The sequence below is a fragment of the Hyla sarda genome, chromosome 5, assembly GCF_029499605.1.
Source record: "Hyla sarda isolate aHylSar1 chromosome 5, aHylSar1.hap1, whole genome shotgun sequence".
In the NCBI taxonomy this organism is placed as follows: domain Eukaryota; kingdom Metazoa; phylum Chordata; class Amphibia; order Anura; family Hylidae; genus Hyla; species Hyla sarda.
In genome coordinates, this window is record NC_079193.1 from 245,520,794 (window position 1) to 245,543,035 (window position 22,242).

Consider the following 22,242-nt stretch of genomic DNA (forward strand, 5'->3'; position numbering starts at 1 on the left):
GTGTTTTTCCGTTTTTGACTTACCCTATTTGTTTTGTTTCATTTCTTGTTGTTTAGCCTACTCTATTTCCGTTCTTTGTTGTCTTTTTATCCCCCACTTTGTTTTCCGATCTTTGCTTCTATTTCCTGTTTCTTGCTGTGCTGAAAACTACAAATCGCAGCATGCCACATGCCTTGCTGGTTCGGGGCGGCTCCTTTTATTTTTTGTTTGTTTGTTCCGCCCTTTATCCACCCTACTATTTTCCCAGGTCGGCCCCCTTTTACACAGCACACTAATATAATCAGCCTTGGTTGGGATACACTGGCATACACATTCAGGAGTTTTCAGTGTGTGGTATAACACCAGCATGCTGCCTCTGTAGTCTCCTGGGGGTTGTAGTTCACCACACCTCTGTAGGGCATACACCAGTGTTTCCCAACCATAACTATAACTCCCAGCATGCCCTGACAGCCTTTGGGCATGCAAGGAGTTGTAGTTTTGCAACAGCTGGAGGTACACTGGTTGGGTAACACTGGTGTAACATGATGTGTATGCTGAATAGGCTAGAACAGTGGTTCCCAACCAGTGTGCCTCCAGCTGTTGCAAATCTACAACTCCCAGCATGCCCAAAATCTGTCAGGGAATGCTGGGAGTTTAGTTTTGCAACAGCTGGAGGCACACTGGTTTGTAAACACTAGCATACACACACACACAACAGGGACTACAACTCCCAGTATGTGTCATTCAGGAGTCCCCCCCCCTCCCCCTTCACATATAGCGATCATTCCCAGTATGAGATTTATTACCCTGCAGTCCCTACATCCTCAGCCCGTGCACCTTCTCATCCTCCCCTTCAGATAACACTTATCTTCTCTGTGAGGTCCTTCTCCTGTGCAGACCTGCGTCCTTAGAATACAGAGCAGGGGGGAGGGGAGGTGAAGATCTGTGCACTCAGCTGCATGAGATGAGGGGGCATGGATTATTTTTCTCATGCAGACAGAGAAAAAAAAAAAAGCTATGACATCTTGTCCACAACAGACTCAGAACTGTGGACAACAGTAAAAGAAAACCCTCTGAACTACAGAACTTCCTGCCCAACAAACAGGTAAGAAAAACACACACATGCTGCCAAAACATATAACACATGTATATTGCAAAAAAACTAAACTTACAAAGAAGATGCCATATAGTCAAAAAAATTTACCACCGGAGTACCCCTTTAAAGGAACACAGGCCAGATATGAAAAATTGAGTTTGGTCATTAAAGTAAAATCAGTTGGCATCCTTAAAGGTTTAAGGAATCTGTGGGTGTCTGTTACCCAATTAGCAGCCCAGGGACATGGTTGCTGAATGCCAATGAGTTTTTATGAAGCCAGGGGCCTTAGAAGGGCCCCCAAGTTTTCCATAATCATGCTTGTACACAGCTGAGGCATAATACACTACATTTGTGTATTCTGTGTGCAGTGTATCATGTAAGTGACCAGATGATCACATGTGAAAGTGTGGTAAACTCTAAAAAAAAAACACAAAAAGATCATAAAAACTTCATAGGTACCTAAATATGATCTAAATAAAAACAAATGAACTTTTCTCGAGAAAAACAATCCCCCACTTGAAAAAAGTTATGGGTCTTGGAATGTAGCGACACAATTGGTTTTAAAATAAAAAGTTTTTCAATTTTTCCTAAGTAATTAAATTTAAATTGGTATCACTGTAATAATACTAACTCAGAAAATACAATTATAATGTTATTTTTACCGCATGTTGAATGGTGTCAATTCAAAATGCAAAAAATGTATATATAAAACAAAATCACAATTTTTCCATTATCTCCTAAAAGAATTAATAAATTGTTAAGTTATATCAGTGTTTCCCAAACGCGGTCCTCAAGTACCCCCAACAGGTGATGTTTTCTGGATTTCCTTATTCTTTCACAGGAGATATAATTATGGTCGTTGAATCAGGCATCACCACAGTTATATCACCTGAGAAAGACTTAGGAAATCCAGAAAACATGACCTGTTGGGGGTGCTTGAGGACCGCGTTTGGAAAACACTGAGTTATATGAACCTCAAATAGTGTCACTAGAAAGTACAATGTATCACAAAAAATTTGTAAAATATATAGCTCTTAGAATGCAACGATAAAATAAAGAAGAAAATGGTCTTGGTCATTAAGAAGTTAAACAGATATCTTCATTGTGATTGAAGTTATGTTCACATTTTAATAATTTATGAATTTGAGAGTAATGATTTGCAGCAGAATATATTTTCTTTAATTAGAGCAAGAAAAAAAAAGAATAAGTGCCTTAGAACAAGAAAAAAGAACAATAAAGTACCTTTTTGTTATAACATAAAATAGACATTTTAAATATCATTAAACAATGGTCCAGATTTATCAATCTGTGTGAAACCAAAATGGTCTGGTTTTGTCCATAGCAACCAATCACAGCTCTGATTTCATTTTAGCAGATCTTGTTAGGATAAAGAAACCGAACTTTGATTGGTTGCTATTGGCACAACCAGACAATTTTGGTTTCAGGTAGATTGATAAATCTAGGCCCATTTGTCAAAATGGTTTACTACAGAATGAATGTATTGGTAAAAGGTATAGCAACTGTACAATGGCAAAACATTTTAGGATTGCTGAAGAAAATGCATGATCTTTGCCACAAGTTGTTCTTTTTTGTCTCTGGTCCTGGTAGAAATCCCATGCTGCTTGAGCCAGTCCTGGAGATCAGCATTGTTTAGTTTGAATAACTACAAAACAACATGTGTAATGGAATTAATGTTTAGCAAATAACTAATACAGTATGTCTGAAATAGCTTAGTATATTATTGTTTTTCACTTTTAAATTTGTAAGTTAGAGACCTTTTTCCCATAATGTAACAAATTAGGAGGTAAAACCTGTAAATATTTTCTGTCAAAGTTATTTTTATTTTTTTGCTATCCTTTGCAAAAGTCACAACATATATTACAGCAATTCTGGTTTTGACCTTTGTGTTAGGTACTCAGTAAGTTGTCATCTTATTATTGAATGAACATAGTGACAATACTTCAATAGACTGGTATCTGAGAAGCCAATTCACATGTGACAACCTTAACTGCATTAAAGTGTCAGTGTCATTTTGGAAAGACATTTGATATGTTGCTGAGACATGTCAAAAATTGCACTGCATCTCAGTTCTGACACCTGCAGTCATAATAGCACTCATTTACTAACAGTGGAGTGGAATTTTCTTTGTGGGGTTTTTCCCAAACAGATATTTTTGCACAGTATTTTCCCTACATTTTGCACTTTTCCCTACGTTTTTACACATACTCTGAGCTGTGGGGTTTTCCAGAGCTCAAAATCACCATATTTTCTGTGGAAACCTTAGTAAATATGTTGGCATTTTTAAAAAAAATGTTTCCCAGGCGACCACACCCCTTTTTCGGGTTTTCTGAATAAAATGCATGTAAAATGTTGGTCAAGTTTTTACGTTTTTGGCACAAATTCTGCTGCAGACACAATTTTTGGCGCAATGCGCCAAATTCTGCTGCACGAGCCGACAAAACAAGTCGGGTTTATAGTAATAAATCAGGGCCAATGAGTTACAGATGGTTGATATCCTTGGTTTTTCGCTCAAACCCAACTCATTTGCCATAGACTTTAATGCAGAATTGCATTAAATGCAATCTCCCAGCAGGAGAAAGTGAGTATTTCCCAGTAGCCATGACATCACTGAAGCCTTCTGGGGAACCATTTCTGCCCTCACATGGTTGCAGGACTGTGATGAATAGAAGACCTCAGGCTCTTTGCAGCTTTCAGTGAGGCTCTATGCATGTTTTGTGAGGCTCTTTGCAGTTTTCAATGAGGCTCTTTGCATCTTTCAGTTGGGCTCTGTGCAGCTGTCAATCAAGCTCAGTGCCGAGAAGCACTTCCTGAGTTTGGTCTCCTGCCAGGCTGGGAGGAGATCAAACTCACTGTATTAATTGTGGCAGAGAACAGAACAGAGCCACCTAGTGGCCATCTTTTCTATTTCATTTTAAACATATTTATGTGGATGATTTTAACCTGTTAAGGACCAATGACTTAACGTTACGTCATGAGACGTGGCCCCGCGTCATAGCGGGTCGGGCCCGGCCGTTGTTAGGGACCCGTGTTGGGACCCGTGGCTAATAGCGCTTGGCACTGATCGCTGTGCGGCGCGCTATTAACCCTTTAGACGCGGCGTTCAAAGTTGAACGCCGCGTCTAAAGTGAAAGTAAAACCATGCCGGTTAGCTCAGGGAGCTGTTTGGGATAGCCACGGCGTAATCGCGGCATCCAACAGCTGCAGGACACGAGAAGGGTCTCCTACCTTGCCTCCTGGTGTCCGATCGCCGAATGACTGCTCAGTGCCTGAGATCCAGGCATGAGCAGTCAAGCGGCAGAATCATTGATCAATGCTTTCCTATGAGAAAGCATTAAACAATGTAAAAGATCAGTGTGTGCAGTGTTATAGCCCCCTATGGGAGCTATAACATTGCAAACAAAAAGTGAAAAAAAGTGAATGAAGATCATTTAACCCCTTCCCTATTAAAAGTTTGAATCACCCCCCTTTTCCCATTTAAAAAAAAAACAGTGTAAATAAAAATAAGCATATGTGGTATCCCCGCGTGCATAAATGCCCGAACTATAAAAAATATATCATTCATTAAACCGCACGGACAATGGCGTACGTGCAAAAAAATTCAAAAGTCCAAAATAGTGTATTTTTGGTCACTTTTTATATCATGTAAAAATAAATAAAAAGCGATCAATAAGTCCGATCAATAGAAAAATGGTACCGCAAAAAACTTCAGCTCACAGTGCAAAAAATGAGCCCTCATACCTCCCCATACACGTAAAAATAAAAAAGTTATAGGGGTCAGAAGATGACAATTTTAAACGTATACATTTTCCTGCATGTAATTATGATTTTTTCCAGAAGTACAACAAAATCAAACCTACATAAGTAGGGTATCATTTTAACCGTATTGACCTACAGAATAAAGAGTGTGTCATTTTTACCGAAAAATGTACTGTGTAGAAACGGAAGCCCCCAAAAGGCGTTTTTTTTTTTTCAATTTTGTCTGACAATGGTTTTTTCCCATTTCACTGTAGATTTTTGGGTAAAATGACTGATGTCATTACAAAATAGAATTGGTGAGGCAAAAAATAAGCCATCATATAGATTTTTAGATGCAAAATTTAAAGAGTTATGATTTTTTAAAGGTAAGGAGCAAAAAACAAAAATGCAAAAACGGAAAAAAAACCTGGTCCTTAAGGGGTTAAAAGCCAGTGAATGAGAAGGTGACTGCTAATTACACAAGGAATACTATATGAAAAGTTTTATTTGATGTAAGGTACTCTTTAATGTGTAGAGAACCTTCAATAACCTGATTATATAAACAGCTTCAAACCATTACCACATATGCTGATGCATACATTTTGTAATATGGACAAAGTTGAAAAAGCAACTCTATATAAACTATATAAAGTAATTTAGAATAGCATCAGCACCAACACTGTGGTATGCCCTACTGCCTTTGTTTATTTCCCTGATGACATGTTCTCTTTGCTTTACTGCAGCTAATCACTGCACGCTGTAGCCAATAACTGAAGATGTTGGTCTGCAAAGCCAACAAGAGAGCCAGGATAGTGTGTGCTTAGACCAAGAATAGTCTAATTTATCTCTTTTGTGTTCATATTTAGAAAGCTTACACTTGCTGATATATCCACTTCACAATAATAGTACTTACAGGCCATGAGCAGTGTAAAACCAGCTTACTGCTAATGTGTGTCTATAATAATTGCAGCATGTTAGCCAAAATGGTTATATTCTTTAGAAAGGAGGTGCATATATTATCAGATTTTCTGAATATATAAACATGAAGTTTGGATCAGTGACAAAATCTGTGGCATAACTTTATCATGTACTGTATGTGTGGACAGGACAGTACCTACTCCCCTCTATGTTAACCACAACATAGTTCTAAAGAAAATCATGGAGCTGGAGAAAATGCACTGGACTTGGGTGCTCCACTGCAGAACATAGAGTTACATTGAGGGGGAGTGGCATGATGTGGCGTGACGTCACGACCCCCGCAGCCCGCATTCTGAACAAAACGTTCCGATCGCTGGGGCAGTGGAGTACCCCTTTAACTTGTTGGCAGTATGCTGGGGAATGATTTAAAGTATAGCACTATAGATGGCATGTTTGAGGAGAAGCGGTTTATTGATGTACTGGGTTTGAAAGGTAAGCAGAAAGTATTACAGCAAGAAAGGGGTTACATCACAAAAGCAGCTCTAGTGTAAGCGGTAAACTGCTGCTGCTGCTAAGCTAAAGGGAAGGGTAAAGATATTACATTTAAGAGGCAGCTCTGTGTACATAGTAGGAGCACAAAAATTTACACAAGAGTGTTTCCCAGAACTTTAGGAGTCATAAGAGAAAAGTATTGATTTCTCTTTCAGATTCTCTAGAGGAGGACCTCTAGTTTGGGCTCTCTAGAGAAGGTAGACAAATCCAGAATGCATACACACATTGTTCAGCATAGCACAGAGCCTGCAGTAGCTATGCCCTGCCCCCACTTCCTGTGTTTTGTCCAGGTCCCTTTATTGCTAGAGACAGAATTCCCCGAACAACAGACAGTATATAGCAGATTGCAGAGAAGGGAGACACAGTGTGGCCTATAACGTATAGCTTTTCTTCTGGGGTAAGAGTTTGAGTAGTTTCTGGTAAATTAAGTGCTTTACAAATATGTTAGAAAACATACAGAAAGTATGAAAGGCTATCAGGCACAAGAAAGTTGTTTGAAATGGCAGTGATCATTTAAAGGATTTCATATTGTCATCATTACAATATAAATACCTTGTTATCTCTTGCATGTTTTACTACATCCACTTTCTTTACATATTTTATTGTTTTGCATTTCTTAGGAGGCGACACCAAATTTTCTTCCTATGCATAAATTTAAATTGGATATGTATTTTAGTTATAGCAGTCTGCAATATAACATCAATAGAACTATTGCTATGATGATTGCAGAGACAAAAATATTATGCAATTCTTTAATATTCAGTCAAACATGTAAGTCAATGCAAAAAGAAAAAGTCGAACCATCCTAAAAATTTAAACAGCCACAAAATATCTAGTATGATGATATTGGTGCTAATACATCAAAGTACCACTTAATGTATCAAAGGACCATGGTACCTCCTGTTTTATACAACTCCAAGCTGTCACCCTGCATACATTTATCATACATATAAATCCATAACAAAACTTTTAAATACCCCCCCCCCCCCCCCCCAACACAAAAATGCATAGACATGATAACATTTTAACCCAAAATCTTGATATCTAGGCATACTTATCAGAACTAATAGGATTGAATGCATGCCCAGCATTTTAGGTGAATGTCATTTTGAATACTGTGAGGGTTGCAGTTTTTATAATGGGGTCATTTATGGGGTATTTCTAACATGAAGGACCTTCAAATGCTTGGAAAAAAAATTGGAAAATTGCTGCTGAACTTTGAAGCCCTCTGATGTCTTCCAAAAGTAAAAACATGTCAACTTTATGATGCAAACATAAAGTAGACATATTGTATATGTGAATTAATATATAATTTATTTGGTATGTCTATTTTCCTTACAAGTAGCAAACTTCAAAGTTAGAAAAATGCTAAATTTTAACATTTTTCATTACATTTTGGAATTTTTCACCAAGAAATTATGCATGTATCGGCGAAAATATACCACTTTGTTAAAGTAGAATATGTCATGAAAAAACAATCTCGGAATAAAATTCACATGTAAAAGCATCCCAGAGTTATTAATGCTTAAAGCGAAAGTGATCAGATGTGCAAAAAACGCTCTGGTCCTTAAGGTGAAAATGGGCTTGGTACTTAAGGGGTTAAAAGAACACCAACTCCAAAAGAACAATAGGTGGTAAGCATTCATAGCAATAGGAATTCTATCAGATTAACCCTTTAGGCTAGGTTTCCACACAGGTTTTTTTTTGGGCATTTAATGAAAAACTGCCACTGCAGTTTTTGAGCCAAAGCCAGAAATGGATCCAAAGGAAGTGGAAAATATAATGGAATAATTTATACTTCTCCGTCGGGCTGTATTCACTTCTGACTTTGGCTCAAAAACTGCAGTGGCGGTTTAAAAAACATAAAGTCAGAAAAAAACCTGTGTGGAAACCTAGCCTTCGAGTGGTGAAAGGGTGATCCTAAGTCTCTCACAGCTGGTTATAAGCCCCAGAGAGTTCCCTCCATGGTGCACAGCCTTCTCATTCTCTTTTATTCAGGGTGGGTTTTCCATGATTTTGCGGACACATTTTTACAAGTGAAATAATTCTGAAAAAATGGGTTGTGAACCTAGCCTTATAGGTTTCTTCACACATTGCATTAAATTGCATGTCATTTTTGCTTAAAAAAATACTAAAATGCTTTTTTTTTGTGCAAATTATGTGACTCTTTGACCAAGAGTTTTCTATTGAAGAATGTAAAAAAAAAAAGGAACACAACAAAAAATATAACACACATTTTCACATGCATTTTTGAGCAGGAAAGCAACCTATAAAGGTCTATGGAGAAAAACACCACATACTAGGTGGAAATAAACACTAGGGATGTCCCGATACCATTTTTTTAAGACCGAGTACGAGTACCGATACATTAATTCTAGTACTCGCCGATACTAAGTACGAGTACTTACATTTTAAAGTCAGAATCACCCGCACTAAACCTGTTACACAGGCTTGTAGTGCGGGGGATCCTGATTAAAACGCTCCTTACCTGGTTAAAAATGGTTCAGCTGTTCTTCAGATATCTTTATTTTTAGTTTTCTGTTATTCCCTGGCTTGGGACTCAGTGGGAGGTGTTATCATCTGGGACTCGGCCACACGTCATTCTAGCTGGGCGGAGCTGCCGCCCGGCTCATGAATATTCATGAACTTATCCTCGTAGTCTAACTCCTTTTTCTAGGTCTGGTGGGGAGGGCCGCGCATGAGGATAAGGTCATGAATATTCATGAGCCGGGCGGCAGCTCCGCCCAGCTAGAATGACGTGTGGCCGAGTCCCAGATGATAACACCTCCCACTGAGTCCCAAGCCAGGGAATAACAGAAAACTAAAAATAAAGATATCTGAAGAACAGCTGAACCATTTTTAACCAGGTAAGGAGCGTTTTAATCAGGATCACCCGCACTACAAGCCTGTGTAACAGGTTTAGTGCGGGTGATTCTGATAACAGATTTCCTTTAAAGGGAATCTGACACCAGGGTGACCCGTTTTCTGGCGCTGTTTACCGTGATATGTGGGTCCTTGTTGTGTACAATGGAGGCGGCTGCTGTAGTATGAGCCAAGATTTCTCTCTTCTCCATTGGACAGAACAGGGAATTTGCATTGGCGGTGAGACCGATGTCTAATGACCACATAGTGAGCAGCGGTAGAAACCGGGTCACCTGCACTATCTACCTATAAATTCCTATACCTATAAATAAGTTAGTGCAGGTGACTCTGCTGTAAGATTGTCTTTAATAGTAGGTAGTATCCCCTTGCAGACATTAGCAGCCCCCCCCCCTGTAGACAGCAGCCCCCCTGTAGACCACAGCCCCCCTTAAGACAGTGGGCCCCCATTTAAACAGCAGCAGCCCCCCTTTAGACAGCAGGGCCCCCCCTTTAGATAGCAGCAGCAGCCCCCCCCCATTTAGACAGCAGCAGGGTCACCCTAATTAGACAGCAGCAGGACCCCCCCCTTTAGACAGCATCAGGGCCCCCATTTAGACAGCAGCAGGGTCACCCTTTAGACAGCAGCAGGGCCACCCCCTTTAGACAGCAGCAGGGCCCCCCCCTTTAGACAGTAGCAGCCCCCCCCCATTTAGACAGCAGCAGCCCCCCCCCATTAGACAGCAGCAGGGCCCCCCCCATTAGTAGCAGCCCCCTCCTTGCAGGCAGCTCACCTCCTCGGATCGGGTGCTGCCGCTCTGCTGCCCCGTTCTCCCGTCCTCCGGTCCGCATTGTGTCGTCCTATGGAGGAGCATGTGACATACACGTCACTCTGCTTCCTGTGTAGCGTTACACTGGGCCCAGGGGAGGAGGCGGAGTGACGTGTGCGTCACATGCTCCTCCATGGAACACTATGATGCGGACCGGAGGATGGGAGAACGGGGCAGCAGAGCGGCACCAGGTATTGGGCATGGTATCGGGGACATTAAAAGAGTCCCCGATACCATGCAAATGGCTAGTGTCGGCCCCAATACCAGTATAGGGACATCCCTAATAAACACCATACCTAAGAAATTGCAAATGAGTCAATAAACACACCCAAAGTGTGGAATAACACCACATAGTAAAAAAAACATTTAAGGTATAGCATTTCATATTTCCATAATGATGCCCTACTAACATTTTTCCCCAAAAAAGATTTCATAAAAAAATAAATAAATAAATGCAATGCATTCTTTATTTCAAGTAAATGCCATGTGTGAAATATTCATGTTTTTATGTCATTTACTTTAGGCAGCAGCAGCTGTCTCTGTTTGGCCATGTTCACAGGCACACTGGCCAGGTTCACAGGCATTCTGCTAATTTTATTGCACATTAACATCAATAGGTGTGGGCCAGTTGAAGCGCAAGTCCAGCGCGATATCCGGGATAAAGCTTACACTGAAGCATTACAGAGTGGTGAATGCCCTGTGTTTTCTAATCTTGGGAACATACTTTTAATGGACTGTCTGCATATACAGTGAGCACAACCTGTAGCATAGTGTCAGAATCCTAGTCTTGTGTTAGGGTCCGTCCGCACGAGGTGCGTGAGCCCAGCAGTGCAGAGTTTCTTTGTTGAGAGATTATTAACATCAATAGGGATTCCACTGTCCCATTCACACAGTGGACATTCTGCATTCCGCAAAATTATAAGACACGTGTTAAATTATTAGACATGTCGTGTCTGTCAAATTCTATTCAGACCCCCTATTGAAGTTAATAGGATTCAAATGTATTTTCTGCTGCTAATTTTCCTACCCATTGACTTCAATAGATTGGAAAATTTGCAGCAAAATACACTGCGTATGCTGTACGTGTGACCCTACCCTAAGACGATTGATCATATCCTGCACAAGTGGCAATATTGCACACATTTTTCATGCAAGTTCCACCTTTGAGCAAAAAGTTTTGAACAACAGCAGAGCGTGTGCAAATATTTTGTGCAATTTTCCAACTCTGCGCTCCAGAGGTGAATGATAAATTCTCCATATATGTTCTTTATTAGTTCCACGAAAAGAGCTTTTATGGCCATGGTTTCATTGAGAACAGTTTGTCATCTACCACTTCCGACCTTCAAATTATTTTATAAATTATTTTGTGTATGCACTTTATTAGGGAGGGTTTTTTTTTTCTCTTCTTGGTTGCTAAAAATTTGACTGACTAATATTCTTAGGGCTGAAGCTCTGTAAGAGAGCAATGCCCTTTTTTTTAAATAAATATAAAAAAAAACAAGTATAAGGCTAAGTTTCCACTTGTTTTGTTTTTTTCTGGCAGTTTTTGGAAAACTGCCACTGCAATATTTGAGCCAAAGCCAGAAGTGTATTCAAAAGGAATAGGACATATAAAGGAAGAACTTACACTTCTCCCTTATGGATCCACTTCTGACTTTGGCTCAAAAACTGCCAGAAAAAAAACCAAGTGAAAACTTAGCCTAAAAGACCAAAACAAAAAACACTTAGGCTAGGTTCACATGGCCATTCTCTCCCCATCCCACTATTCTCCCATCATTGCTGCTAAACAGACCATACTAAGGCTGGGTTCACACCACGTTTTTGCAATACAGTTCCCGTATCAGGTTTTTGATGAAAAACAGATTCCTCAAAACTGGACTAAACTGTATCAAAACATGTGTACAAATTTGAACCTGTATACGTTTGAAAACTGCATATGGTTTGAAAAATAATGTCCGGTTGCATCCGTTTTTTTAAGAAAAAAAAGTATACGTTTTTAACTTTTCACTCCATTTTGAATAAAGTTTCACTTGTTTGATTGAAATGCCAAGAAAAAAAACTTTTGGTGTGCACTGCACATGTGCAAAGTCAAAAACCGTATGGTGCAAACCGGATAGAACCATACGCACATACGGTTCTGTATGGTTCCCATTGGCTCCCAAGTTTAAAAAAAACGTATACGGTTTCAAAACTGTTTTTACTCGGACCAAAAGCCGTGTTAGGCTACGGTTTTGGGTACAGGAAAAACACGGACAAAACCGTACAAGATGCAAAACGGACACAACCAGATGCATCGTTTGCCATACAGTTTTCAATGGAGAGTCAATGCATACAGTTTTCAATATGGTTCCATACGGTTTTCAAATTGAAAACATATACGGGAACTGTATTGCAAAAACATGGTGTGAATCCAGCCTAACAAATGTATGCAAACTGATACCATTAAGTTGCATCCTGTTGAAACAGTTTTTAATCCATTTGTATCCTTTATTAGTTGCTCACACCTCAGAAGTAAAAACGGATTGAAAAAAAAAATGGATGCAAACGGATGACATTACAGGCTCATCAGTTTGCCATAGACTTCAATGTCAAATTTTATATATCAGTTTCTAATCCGTTATTTTTGATGGAGAAATTTTATACTGCATGCAAAACATCTTTTCTCCACTAAAAATAACAGAATAGGAACCAAACCAGTGTAAACGGGTGACAAAGGACTGTAAAAATTTCCCATTGACATCAATGGGATCTATTTACAGCCATTTGCAAAAGGCTTGAGTGGGCATGGATTAACAGGGACTGACATTAATGAAAACGAGCCCTTACCTGTAGATGGTCTTCGTGTAATTTACATGAAACATTGTTATCTTCCCTTCTTGCATTTGAAATTCTTGCAACTATTCCATTAGTGAAGTTTACTTTGCTGTTTTCAAATGTTTGAGAATGAGAAGGTTCAGTATTCTTTGGGTTTAATTCAGATTTGTCCTTCCCAGGAGCAGAACAAGCTGAAATGCAAGACTGATTTTCTGATAGGGGAGAGGGACAGGGCAGAAGAGTAGTATTGCCAGCTGCTTCTTTGTTACATTTCATTTTTATAGGTTTGTGTAATACATTGCTTGCTGTGTTCCTCTTTGCATCAGAGATTTCTATAAATGATGTTTTGCTGGGTATGATGTCTTTTGAATTGGAGTTAGATGTATTGCATTTTATTTTATTATTATAGATATTAGAACCAACCACAATTGTATTTCCTTTAGCAAATTTTATGTTATCTTTCTGGTTAACTTTTTTGGTTTTACCATGAAAGAAAGGCTTGTATTTTTGTACATTTTCTGAGCGAGTTGAGCAAATAGGATTAGGTGACTCGAAATGTTGAGATCCAAGAGACACTTTAAATGATGTCATGTTTTCTCTGCACAATGATGTTGGGGGATGTTCCAGCTTTTCAGAACTTTCTAATGATTGGTCCAATGAAATTGTGTTTTGGATGACTTCTGTAGAACCCACTGACTGGTACTGACTGCTACTCATTAAATTATTCAGGTGTTTATTACCCTGGTAATAAAAATCAGTTCAGATTACATGATTGTTTAACTTTATTTTATACACTGAATGATATTCTATCATTAACACAGGTATTTGTTTCTAAATACATAACATTATGCTACATAAAATGCTATGGAATTTGACTACACTAAACAATTAATAATAATAATAGGTAATATCCTTGAATCAGAGAATAATGAATAAAATATACTGTCTTATTTTCTCCCTACTTAACCCCTTAAAGCAATCCATATTATGGAGCAAGATTAACAGATTCAGATAGAATCACAGTGGAAAAAGGACTTAGTATAATGATGGCTCATCCTCCAAATAGGCCATCAATATTAGATCAGCATGGGTCTAGCTCCTAAAAACCCTGCTGGGCAACTGCTAATTAAGGCAGCATTGCAGTTTACTTAAACGCTGATACTAATAGTACAAGATTGCAAAGTGAGCAGACATCTTCAAACAGCTGAAGTTGGGGTGCCTGGAGTAAGACCCATGGTAATCTTGTATCGATGTGTATATCCCAGATAGGACAACAATCTTGGCGTATAGAAGTGGATTCTTGACAGCTGCTTCTGTATGTAGGCTCACACAAGGAACACAAATGTAATAGAGGGTGCATGAACACATGCACACATATTCCAACACACAAACTCTAAGGCTAAGTTTCTACTTGTTTTTTTGTGGCCCAAAAACGCCAGAAAAAACGCCACAGCATTTTCCTGTGTTTGGTGTTTTTTTCTTGCGTTCTTTTCTGGCATTTGAGTGGAAATTGCATTTTGGCCCCTTTGGCGTTTTTTTGACACCCAAAATTTGTTGGGTACCAAAAAGAAAAAAAAAGCATCTCTGCACTATACTCCGGCCGGCCAGTGATGTAAATAGAACATCACTCATTCATATTTTCAGCCCAGAGTGGGGATTGGCTGGATGGTTGCAGCCAATCACCGCTCTCAGAGGAAAATATAAATGAGCGATGTTCTATTCACATCACTGGCCGGAGTATAGTGCAGAGATGCGAGCGCTGTACAGAGACGCTCCACATCTCAGCAATAGATAGGACGATCACATCGGGTGTCAGGAGTGATACCCGCTGTGATCTGTCCTTAATTGCGGGGACTACTACTCCCAACATGGAGCACACTCTGCTCAATGCTGAGAGCTGTAGTACCTGTGTTAATAGACAGATCGCAGTGAGTGTAACTTCTGACACCTGTTGCGATCTGTCTATTAATGCAGGTACTACAGCTCCAAGCATTGAGCAGAGACACCCACTGTGATCCTCCTGTATAATGTATGGATGCGGGCGGCCGCTCTTCTATGGTCCCCTGCACTGACTTATATATACACCTATTAATATTTCCTGCAGAGAGCTGTGATTGCCTGGAGCTAGAGATGAGCGAACTTACAGTAAATTCGATTCGTCACGAACTTCTCGGCTCGGCAGTTCATGACTTTTCCTGCATAAATTAGTTCAGCTTTCAGGTGCTCCCGTGGGCTGGAAAAGGTGGATACAGTCCTAGGAGACTCTTTCCTAGGACTGTATCCACCTTTTCCAGCCCACCGGAGCACCGGAAAGCTGAACTAATTTATGCAGGAAAAGTCAGCAACCGCCGAGCCGAGAAGTTCGTGACAAATCGAATTTACTGTAAGTTCGCTCATCTCTACCTGGAACCATCTGGCCAATCACAGCTCTCTGCGGGAAATATTAATAGGTGTATATATACAGCAGTGCAGGGGACCATAGAAGAGCGGCCACATCTATACATTATACAGAAGGATCACAACAGACCTGGGTGATCTGTCAATTAGTACAGGTACCACTACTCCCATCATGGAACATTGTTCCATGCTTGGAGTAGTAGTACTACCTAAAAAAATTTTTTAAAATAAAGAAAAAGTAAAAAAACACACACACTACATTTTTATTATCGTCTGCTACATTTTTAGTGCCCTACCTGCCCACATAAATTGATCCCTGTTTTAAAAATTAATAAAAATGTTATTATAAAAAGATAAATTTCATTAGATACAATCTTTTCCTTCACTACTGTATCCTTTGGTACCCTACAAAATGTATTTAAAAAAGGTATCTCCATTACGTTTTTGGATCGTTAAATCCAAAAAAGAATAAAAACCGCCTGCAAAAAAGCCAAGGTTAAAACCCACATGTTGTTTTTCTTGGAGTTTTTTCACTCCAATAGACTTCTATGGGAAAAAAACGCCACGATTTCAGGGACAAAAACACCATTGGCTAAACATGCTGTGACTAAACTCAAAAAAAATGTTGTGATTTCTCATTGATTTACAGCAAAAATCTGTCCGCAGCGTTTTTTGGCCGAAAAAACGCCATGCGGCAGAATTGGCACCCCCCCAAAAAAAAAAAACAACATGTAGAAACTTAGCTTAAGAGCCACATTAAGTGCCTGTAACACTGAAACCTGTAATGAGGTTGCTCACATCAAGTTTCCTTTATCCTTAGAAACAAAAGCACTACATTGTTCGTGTCTGCTATACCAACCCAATAAAAAAAGACTATGTACAGTAATACATATTTCCCCTATAATTACAATAATGTACATTTTTTTTTATTAGTATTCAAAGTGTACTTGAGTATATGTAACTGAAGTACAGTACTGACATTTTCTAACTATTTCATTTGAGTGCCCTCTTGTGGCTGCATTTAGTAATTATAACAGTACAGTATACAGAATCACCTGTTGTAGAGGTCTTGCCAATCCTTTAACTGGATGAACTGGAATATTTGTCATGTTTACTGGAAAACCACAAAGATTTGGTATTTTAGACTTGAGGTCATCAACAAAGATATTCAGAACTCTAGTCACATCTGCTCGTGGATAAAATTGAATAGGCTGGCTTCTCAGGCAAATCAAAGGATATCTGGACTCATTGGTTAAGGTTGGACAACTGTATGCACACAAGTTATATAACTGTATGTAAGTAAGTTAAATTTGACACTATGTTTCAAAATCCAGTAAAATCCTGGAAGAAATTTTTTTGTCAGTTTTCTATAGAAATGTGTAGTCACAAGATGGATAAGACTTGAAGGCGTACTCCGGTGGAAAACAAATATTTTAAAACCAACTGTTGCCAGAAAGTCAAATTAATTTGTAAATAACTTCTATTTAAAAATCGTAATCCTTACTGTACTTGTAAGCTGCTGTATGCTCTACAGGAAGTTATGTAGTTCTTTTCTGCCTGACCACAGTGCTCTCTGCTGATACCTCTGTCCAAGTCAGAACCTGTCCAGAGTAGGAGAAAATACACATAGCAAACTTCTTCTGCTTTGGATAGTTCCTGGCAGGGACAGAGGTGTCAGCAGAGAGCACTGTGGTCAGACTGAAAAGAACTACATAACTTCCTGTATAGCATACAGCAGCTGATAAGTACGTGAAGGATTAAAATTTTTAACCCCTTGGGGACCGAGCCCATTTTGACCTTAAAGGGGTACTCAGGTGGTTAATTTTTTTAACTATATGGCATCTTCTTTGTAAGTTTAGATTTTTTGCAATATACATGTGTTATATGTTTTGGCAGCATGTGTGTGTTTTGCTTACCTGTTTGTTGGGCAGGAAGTTCTGTAGTTCAGTGTTTTCTTTTACTGTTGTCCACAGCGGCTATGTTCTGAGTCTGCTGTGGACAAGATGTCATAGCTTTTTTTTTTCTCTGTCTGCATGAGAAATAAGCCACATCCCGTCATCTCTACAGAGGTGTGGGGAACTGCAACCCCCAGGAGACTACAGAGGCAGCATGCTGGTGTTATACCACAGACTGAAGACTCCTGAATGACACATGCCAGGAGTTGTAGTCCCTTTTGTGTGTGTATAACAGTGTATCCCAACCAGGGCTGATTATATTAGTGTGCTGTGTATAAGGGGGCCGAACCGGGAAAATAGTAGGGTGGGTAAAGGGCGGAACTAACAAAAAAAAGGAGCCGCCCCAAACCAGCAAGGCATGTGGCATGCTGGGATTTGTAGTTTTCAGCACAGCAAGAAACAGGAAATAGAAGCAAACATAGGAAAACAAAGTGGGGGATGAAAAGACAACAAAGAATGAAAATAGAGTAGCTTAAACAACAAGAATAGAAATGAAACAGAACAAATAGGGTAAGTCAAAAACGGAAAAACACATTGACCACCGGAGTACCCCTTTAACCTCTTAAAGATGCAGGACGTATATTTACGTCCTGCGCCGGCTTCCGCGTTGGTCCCGGCGCTCATCAATGGCAGGGACCCGCGGCTAATACCACACATCACCGATCGCGGCAATGTGTGGTATTAATCCTTTAGAAGCGAAAGTGAAAGTATCCCAGCTAGTCAGTCGGGCTGTTCGGGACCGCCGCGGTGAAATCGAGGCGTCCCGAACAGCTTACAGGACACCGGGGGGGCCTTACCTGCCTCCTCGGTGTCCAATCGACGAATGACTGCTCCGTGCCTGAGATCCAGGCAGGAGCAGATAAGCGCCGATAACACTGATCACAGGCGTGTTCATACACGCCAGTGATCAGCATAGGAGATCAGTGTGTGCAGAGTTATAGGTCCCTATGTTAATAAAGGTCATTTAACCCCTTCCCTAATAAAAGTTTGAATCACCTCCCTTTTCCCATAAAAAAAAATAACAGTGTAAAAAATAAAATAAACATATGTGGTATCGCCGCGTGCGTAAATGTCCGAGCTATAAAAATATATCATTAATTAAACCGCACGGTCAATGGCGTACGCGCAAAAAAATTCCAAAGTCCAAAAAAGCGTATTTTGGTCACTTTTTATACCATTAAAAAATGAATAAAAAGTGATCAAAAAGTCCTATCAAAACAAAAATCATACCGTTAAAAACTTGAGATCAAACCGCCCTGTACGTGGAAAAATAAAAAAGTTATAGGGGTCAGAAGATGACATTTTTAAACATATAAATTTTCCTGCATGTAGTTATGATTTTTTCCAGAAGTACGACAATATCCAACCTATATAAGTAGGGTATCATTTTAACCGTATGGACCTACAGAATAATGACAAGGTGTCATTTTTACCGAAATATGCAATGCGTAGAAACGGAAGCCCCCAAAAGTTACAAAATTGCGTTTTTTTCTTCAATTTTGTCGCACAATGATTTTTTTTCCGTTTTGCCGTGAATTTTTGGGTAAAATGACTAATGTCACTGGAAAGTAGAATTGGTGACCCAAAAAATAAGCCATAATATGGGTTTTTAGGTGGAAAATTGAGAGGATTATGATTTTTAAAAGGTAAGGAGGAAAAACGGAAAAACCCTGAGTCCTTAAGTGGTCAAGGACCAGAGCATTTTTTGCAATTCTGACCACTGTCACTTTAAGCATTAATAACACTGGGATGCTTGTACTTAGGAATTTGATTCCGAGAATGTTTTTTCATGACTTATTCTACTTTATGCTAATGGTAATTTTTTTTGTTAATACTTGCATATTTTCTTTGTGAAAAATTCCAAAATTTCATGAAAAATTTTACAAATTTTTTATTTTTTTTTATTTTAATCTCTCTATTTGTAAGGAAAATAGACATAACAAATACATTATTATATATTGATTCACATATACAATATATCTACATGATGTTGACATCATAAAGTTGAAATGTTTTTACTTTTTGAAGACAGAGGGCAGCAATTTTCCAAGTAAATTTCAAAATCAGAATTTTTCAGGGACCCAGTTCAGTTTTGAAGTGAATTTGAGGGTCTTTATGTTAGAAATACCCCATAATGGAACCCATTATAAAAACTGCACCCCTTAAAGTATTCAAAATGACATTCAGAAAGTTTGTTAACCCTTTAAGTGTTTCACAGAAATAGCTGCAAAGTGAAGGAGAAAATTCTAAATCTTCATTTTTTACACTAACATGTTCTTGTAGACCCATATTTTTTATTTTTACAAGGGGTAAAAGGACAGAAAAAAGGAGATTTTTGTTTACTTACCGTAAAATCTCTTTCTCGAAGGATCCATTGTGGGACAAAGACCGTGGGTGTATGCTGCTGTCTCTAGGAAGTGTGACACTATGGTAATAAAAAAAAAGTCGGCTCCTCCCAGCAGGATATACCCGCCTTCAGGCTCTGAGCTAATCAGTTTAAGTTCAAGAGCAATAGGAGGAGACCAACAGGTGAAAGAAAAACCCAAAACTGTCCGAGAACCAGAAGAAAAAACATAACTGAACACACCCTCGGACAGAGAACCAAAGGAGAATCCAAAAAAGGGCAGGAGCTGTGTCCCCCAATGGATCCTTCGAGAAAGAGATTTTACGGTAAGTAAACAAAAATCTCCTTTTCTCTATCGGCTCCATTGGGGGACACAGACCGTGGGACATACCAAAGCCATCCCTTTGGGTGAGCAGAAAAGCAGTCAGGCAGACGGCCGATCCACTGCCGCCTGCAACACTTTACGACCTAGACTAGCATCAGCCAATACAAAAGTATGAACTCGGTAAAACCTTGAGAAAGTGTGCAAAGACGACCAGGTAGCCGCCTTGCAAATCTGCGAGGCCGAGGCTATATTCTGGAGAAACCAGGATGCCCCAACAGAACGGGTAGAATGAGCCACAACCCTAAAAGGAGGAATCTTCCCCTTACAGCGATAGGCTTCAGAAATGGCAGACCGAGAAATCCACCGAGAAATGGTGGCCTTGGAAGCAGGTTGTCCCTTGCGACGACCTTCCGTAAGGACGAAAAAGGAATCACACTGACGAAACAAAGAAGTGATGGAGAGATAAGACTGAACAGTTCGAACTACATCCAGCTTGTGTAGTAAGCGCTCCTTGAGAAGGAGCAGGACAAAAGGACGGGAGGACAATGTCCTCATTGAGATGAAAGGCCGAGACCACCTTAGGCAAAAAGGAAGGATCTGGCCGGAAAACAACCTTGTCCTGGTGGATCACCAGAAACGGAGAGCGGCAGGAAAGAGCTCCCAATTCAGACACCCTCCGGATGGAGGTGATAGCAACAAGAAACGCCACTTTCCAAGAAAGGAGGCGGAGAGACACCTCTCTAAATGGCTCAAAAGGGTGCACCCTGGAGGGCACTCAGAACCAAATTCAAGTCCCAAGGGGGGGAGGGTGACCGATAAAAAGGAACAGCGTGCGCCACTCCTTGAAGGAAGGCCTGGACATGAGAATTAGAAGCCAGGGGCCGCTGGAAAAGAACAGCAAGGGCCGAAACCTGACCTTTAAGCGAACTGAGAGATAACCCCAGTTCCAACCCCGACTGCAAAAAGGAGAGAAGACGAGGAACCGAGAAGGTTACCGGGGAGAAGTCCTGAGCTTCACACCAACGAAAATAAGACCGCCAAGTACGGTGGTAAATTCTTGCGGAGGAGGGCTCACGAACCTTGAGTATGGTGTGAATGACTTGGGAAGAGAACCCGCGGGCCCTCAAAACCGCGGTCTCAACCGCCACGCCGTCAAATGCAGCGACTGTAAATTGGGGTGGCAAAGAGGACCCTGAGAGAGCAGGTCCGGGCAGAGTGGAAGGCGCAGTGGAGCGTCGACCAGGAGCCTGACTACATCGGCATACCACGACCTTCGGGGCCAATCTGGAGCTACCAGAATGGCGGGGACGTCCTCTGCCTTGAGCTTCCTCAGCACCCTGGGAAGGAGCGGAAGAGGAGGGAACAGATAGGGTAGGGCAAACCCCGCCCAAGGAATCACTAGGGCATCCACGGCCAGAGCCTGAGGGTCCCGGGACTTGGACACAAAAGGAAGGATCTTCCAATTGTGCCAGGACGCGAAGAGGTCCACGTCCGGAATGCCCCAGAGCTGCGCGAAGACCTCCGGATGTAGAGACCACTCACCGGGGTCGGGTGAGGACCTACTGAGGAAGTCCGCTTCCCAGTTGAGCACTCCCGGAATGTGAATCACCGAAATGGCCGGAACCTTGCTCTCCGCCCAGGTGAGAACCTTGGTCACCTCGGCCATGGCTGCCGAGCTGCGAGTGCCGCCCTGTCGATTTATGTACGCCACGGCCGTGGTGTTGTCCGACTGGATGTGGACAGGACAGGACTGAAGACGGGACTCCTAATGAAGACAAAGAAGAACCTCCCATAATTCCAATATGTTTATTGGAAGAAAGGTCTCCTGGGGAGACCAGAGTCCCTGAACCGTCCAATCCCTGAACACACCGCCCCAGCCCGACATGCTGGCATCCGTTGTAACAACCTGCCAGTGAAGGGGAAGAAACGACCACCCTTGGAGCAGAAGGGGGGAGCGGAGACACCAGAGCAGAGACTGACGGACCCTGCGAGGGAGAACAATTGAAGAGGGCGGTAATGAAGAGGGCGGTTGAAGAGGGCGGTAATGAAACTGGGCAAAGGGTACGGCCTCCATAGTTGCCACCATCCGACCCAGGACTTCAATACAAGTGCGGATGGAGACTGATACCTGGGTCCGAAGGGAGCGGACCCCCGACCGGAGCGCCAGATGTTTGTCCGGCGGAAGACAAATTCGGGCAGAGGCCGTGTCGAATCGAAGTCCCAGGAAGGTTAGAGACTGGGTAGGACGGAGGACTGACTTGTCCCGGTTGACCATCCACCCGAAGCGAGTCAGCGTGTTGAGAGTGACGTCCAGATTCTCCAGAGTCTGGGCTCTGGTTGGAGCCTTGATGAGAAGGTCGTCCAGATAGGGTATCACCAAGATTCCCCTCGACCGTAACAGGCCCATCACTGGCGCA

At 41.0% G+C, this 22,242-nt stretch overlaps 1 protein-coding gene across 6 annotated transcripts in view; it reads right to left on the reverse strand.

Moving 5' to 3' along the window:
• Window positions 1-2,214: 2,214 nt before the first annotated feature.
• Window positions 2,215-22,242, reverse strand: part of C5H18orf63 (chromosome 5 C18orf63 homolog) — a 185,754-nt gene continuing 165,726 nt past the window's right edge. For all 6 annotated transcript variants that reach the window (XM_056521441.1, XM_056521442.1, XM_056521445.1 and 3 more), the window contains 4 exons: window positions 16,257-16,440; window positions 12,817-13,545; window positions 6,854-6,943; window positions 2,215-2,738 (listed from right to left, as the gene is read on the reverse strand). In XM_056521441.1, coding sequence (XP_056377416.1) covers window positions 2,616-2,738; window positions 6,854-6,943; window positions 12,817-13,545; window positions 16,257-16,440 — 1,126 coding nt within the window. In that variant the 3' untranslated portion in view covers window positions 2,215-2,615. The remainder of the gene's footprint in view (window positions 2,739-6,853; window positions 6,944-12,816; window positions 13,546-16,256; window positions 16,441-22,242) is intronic.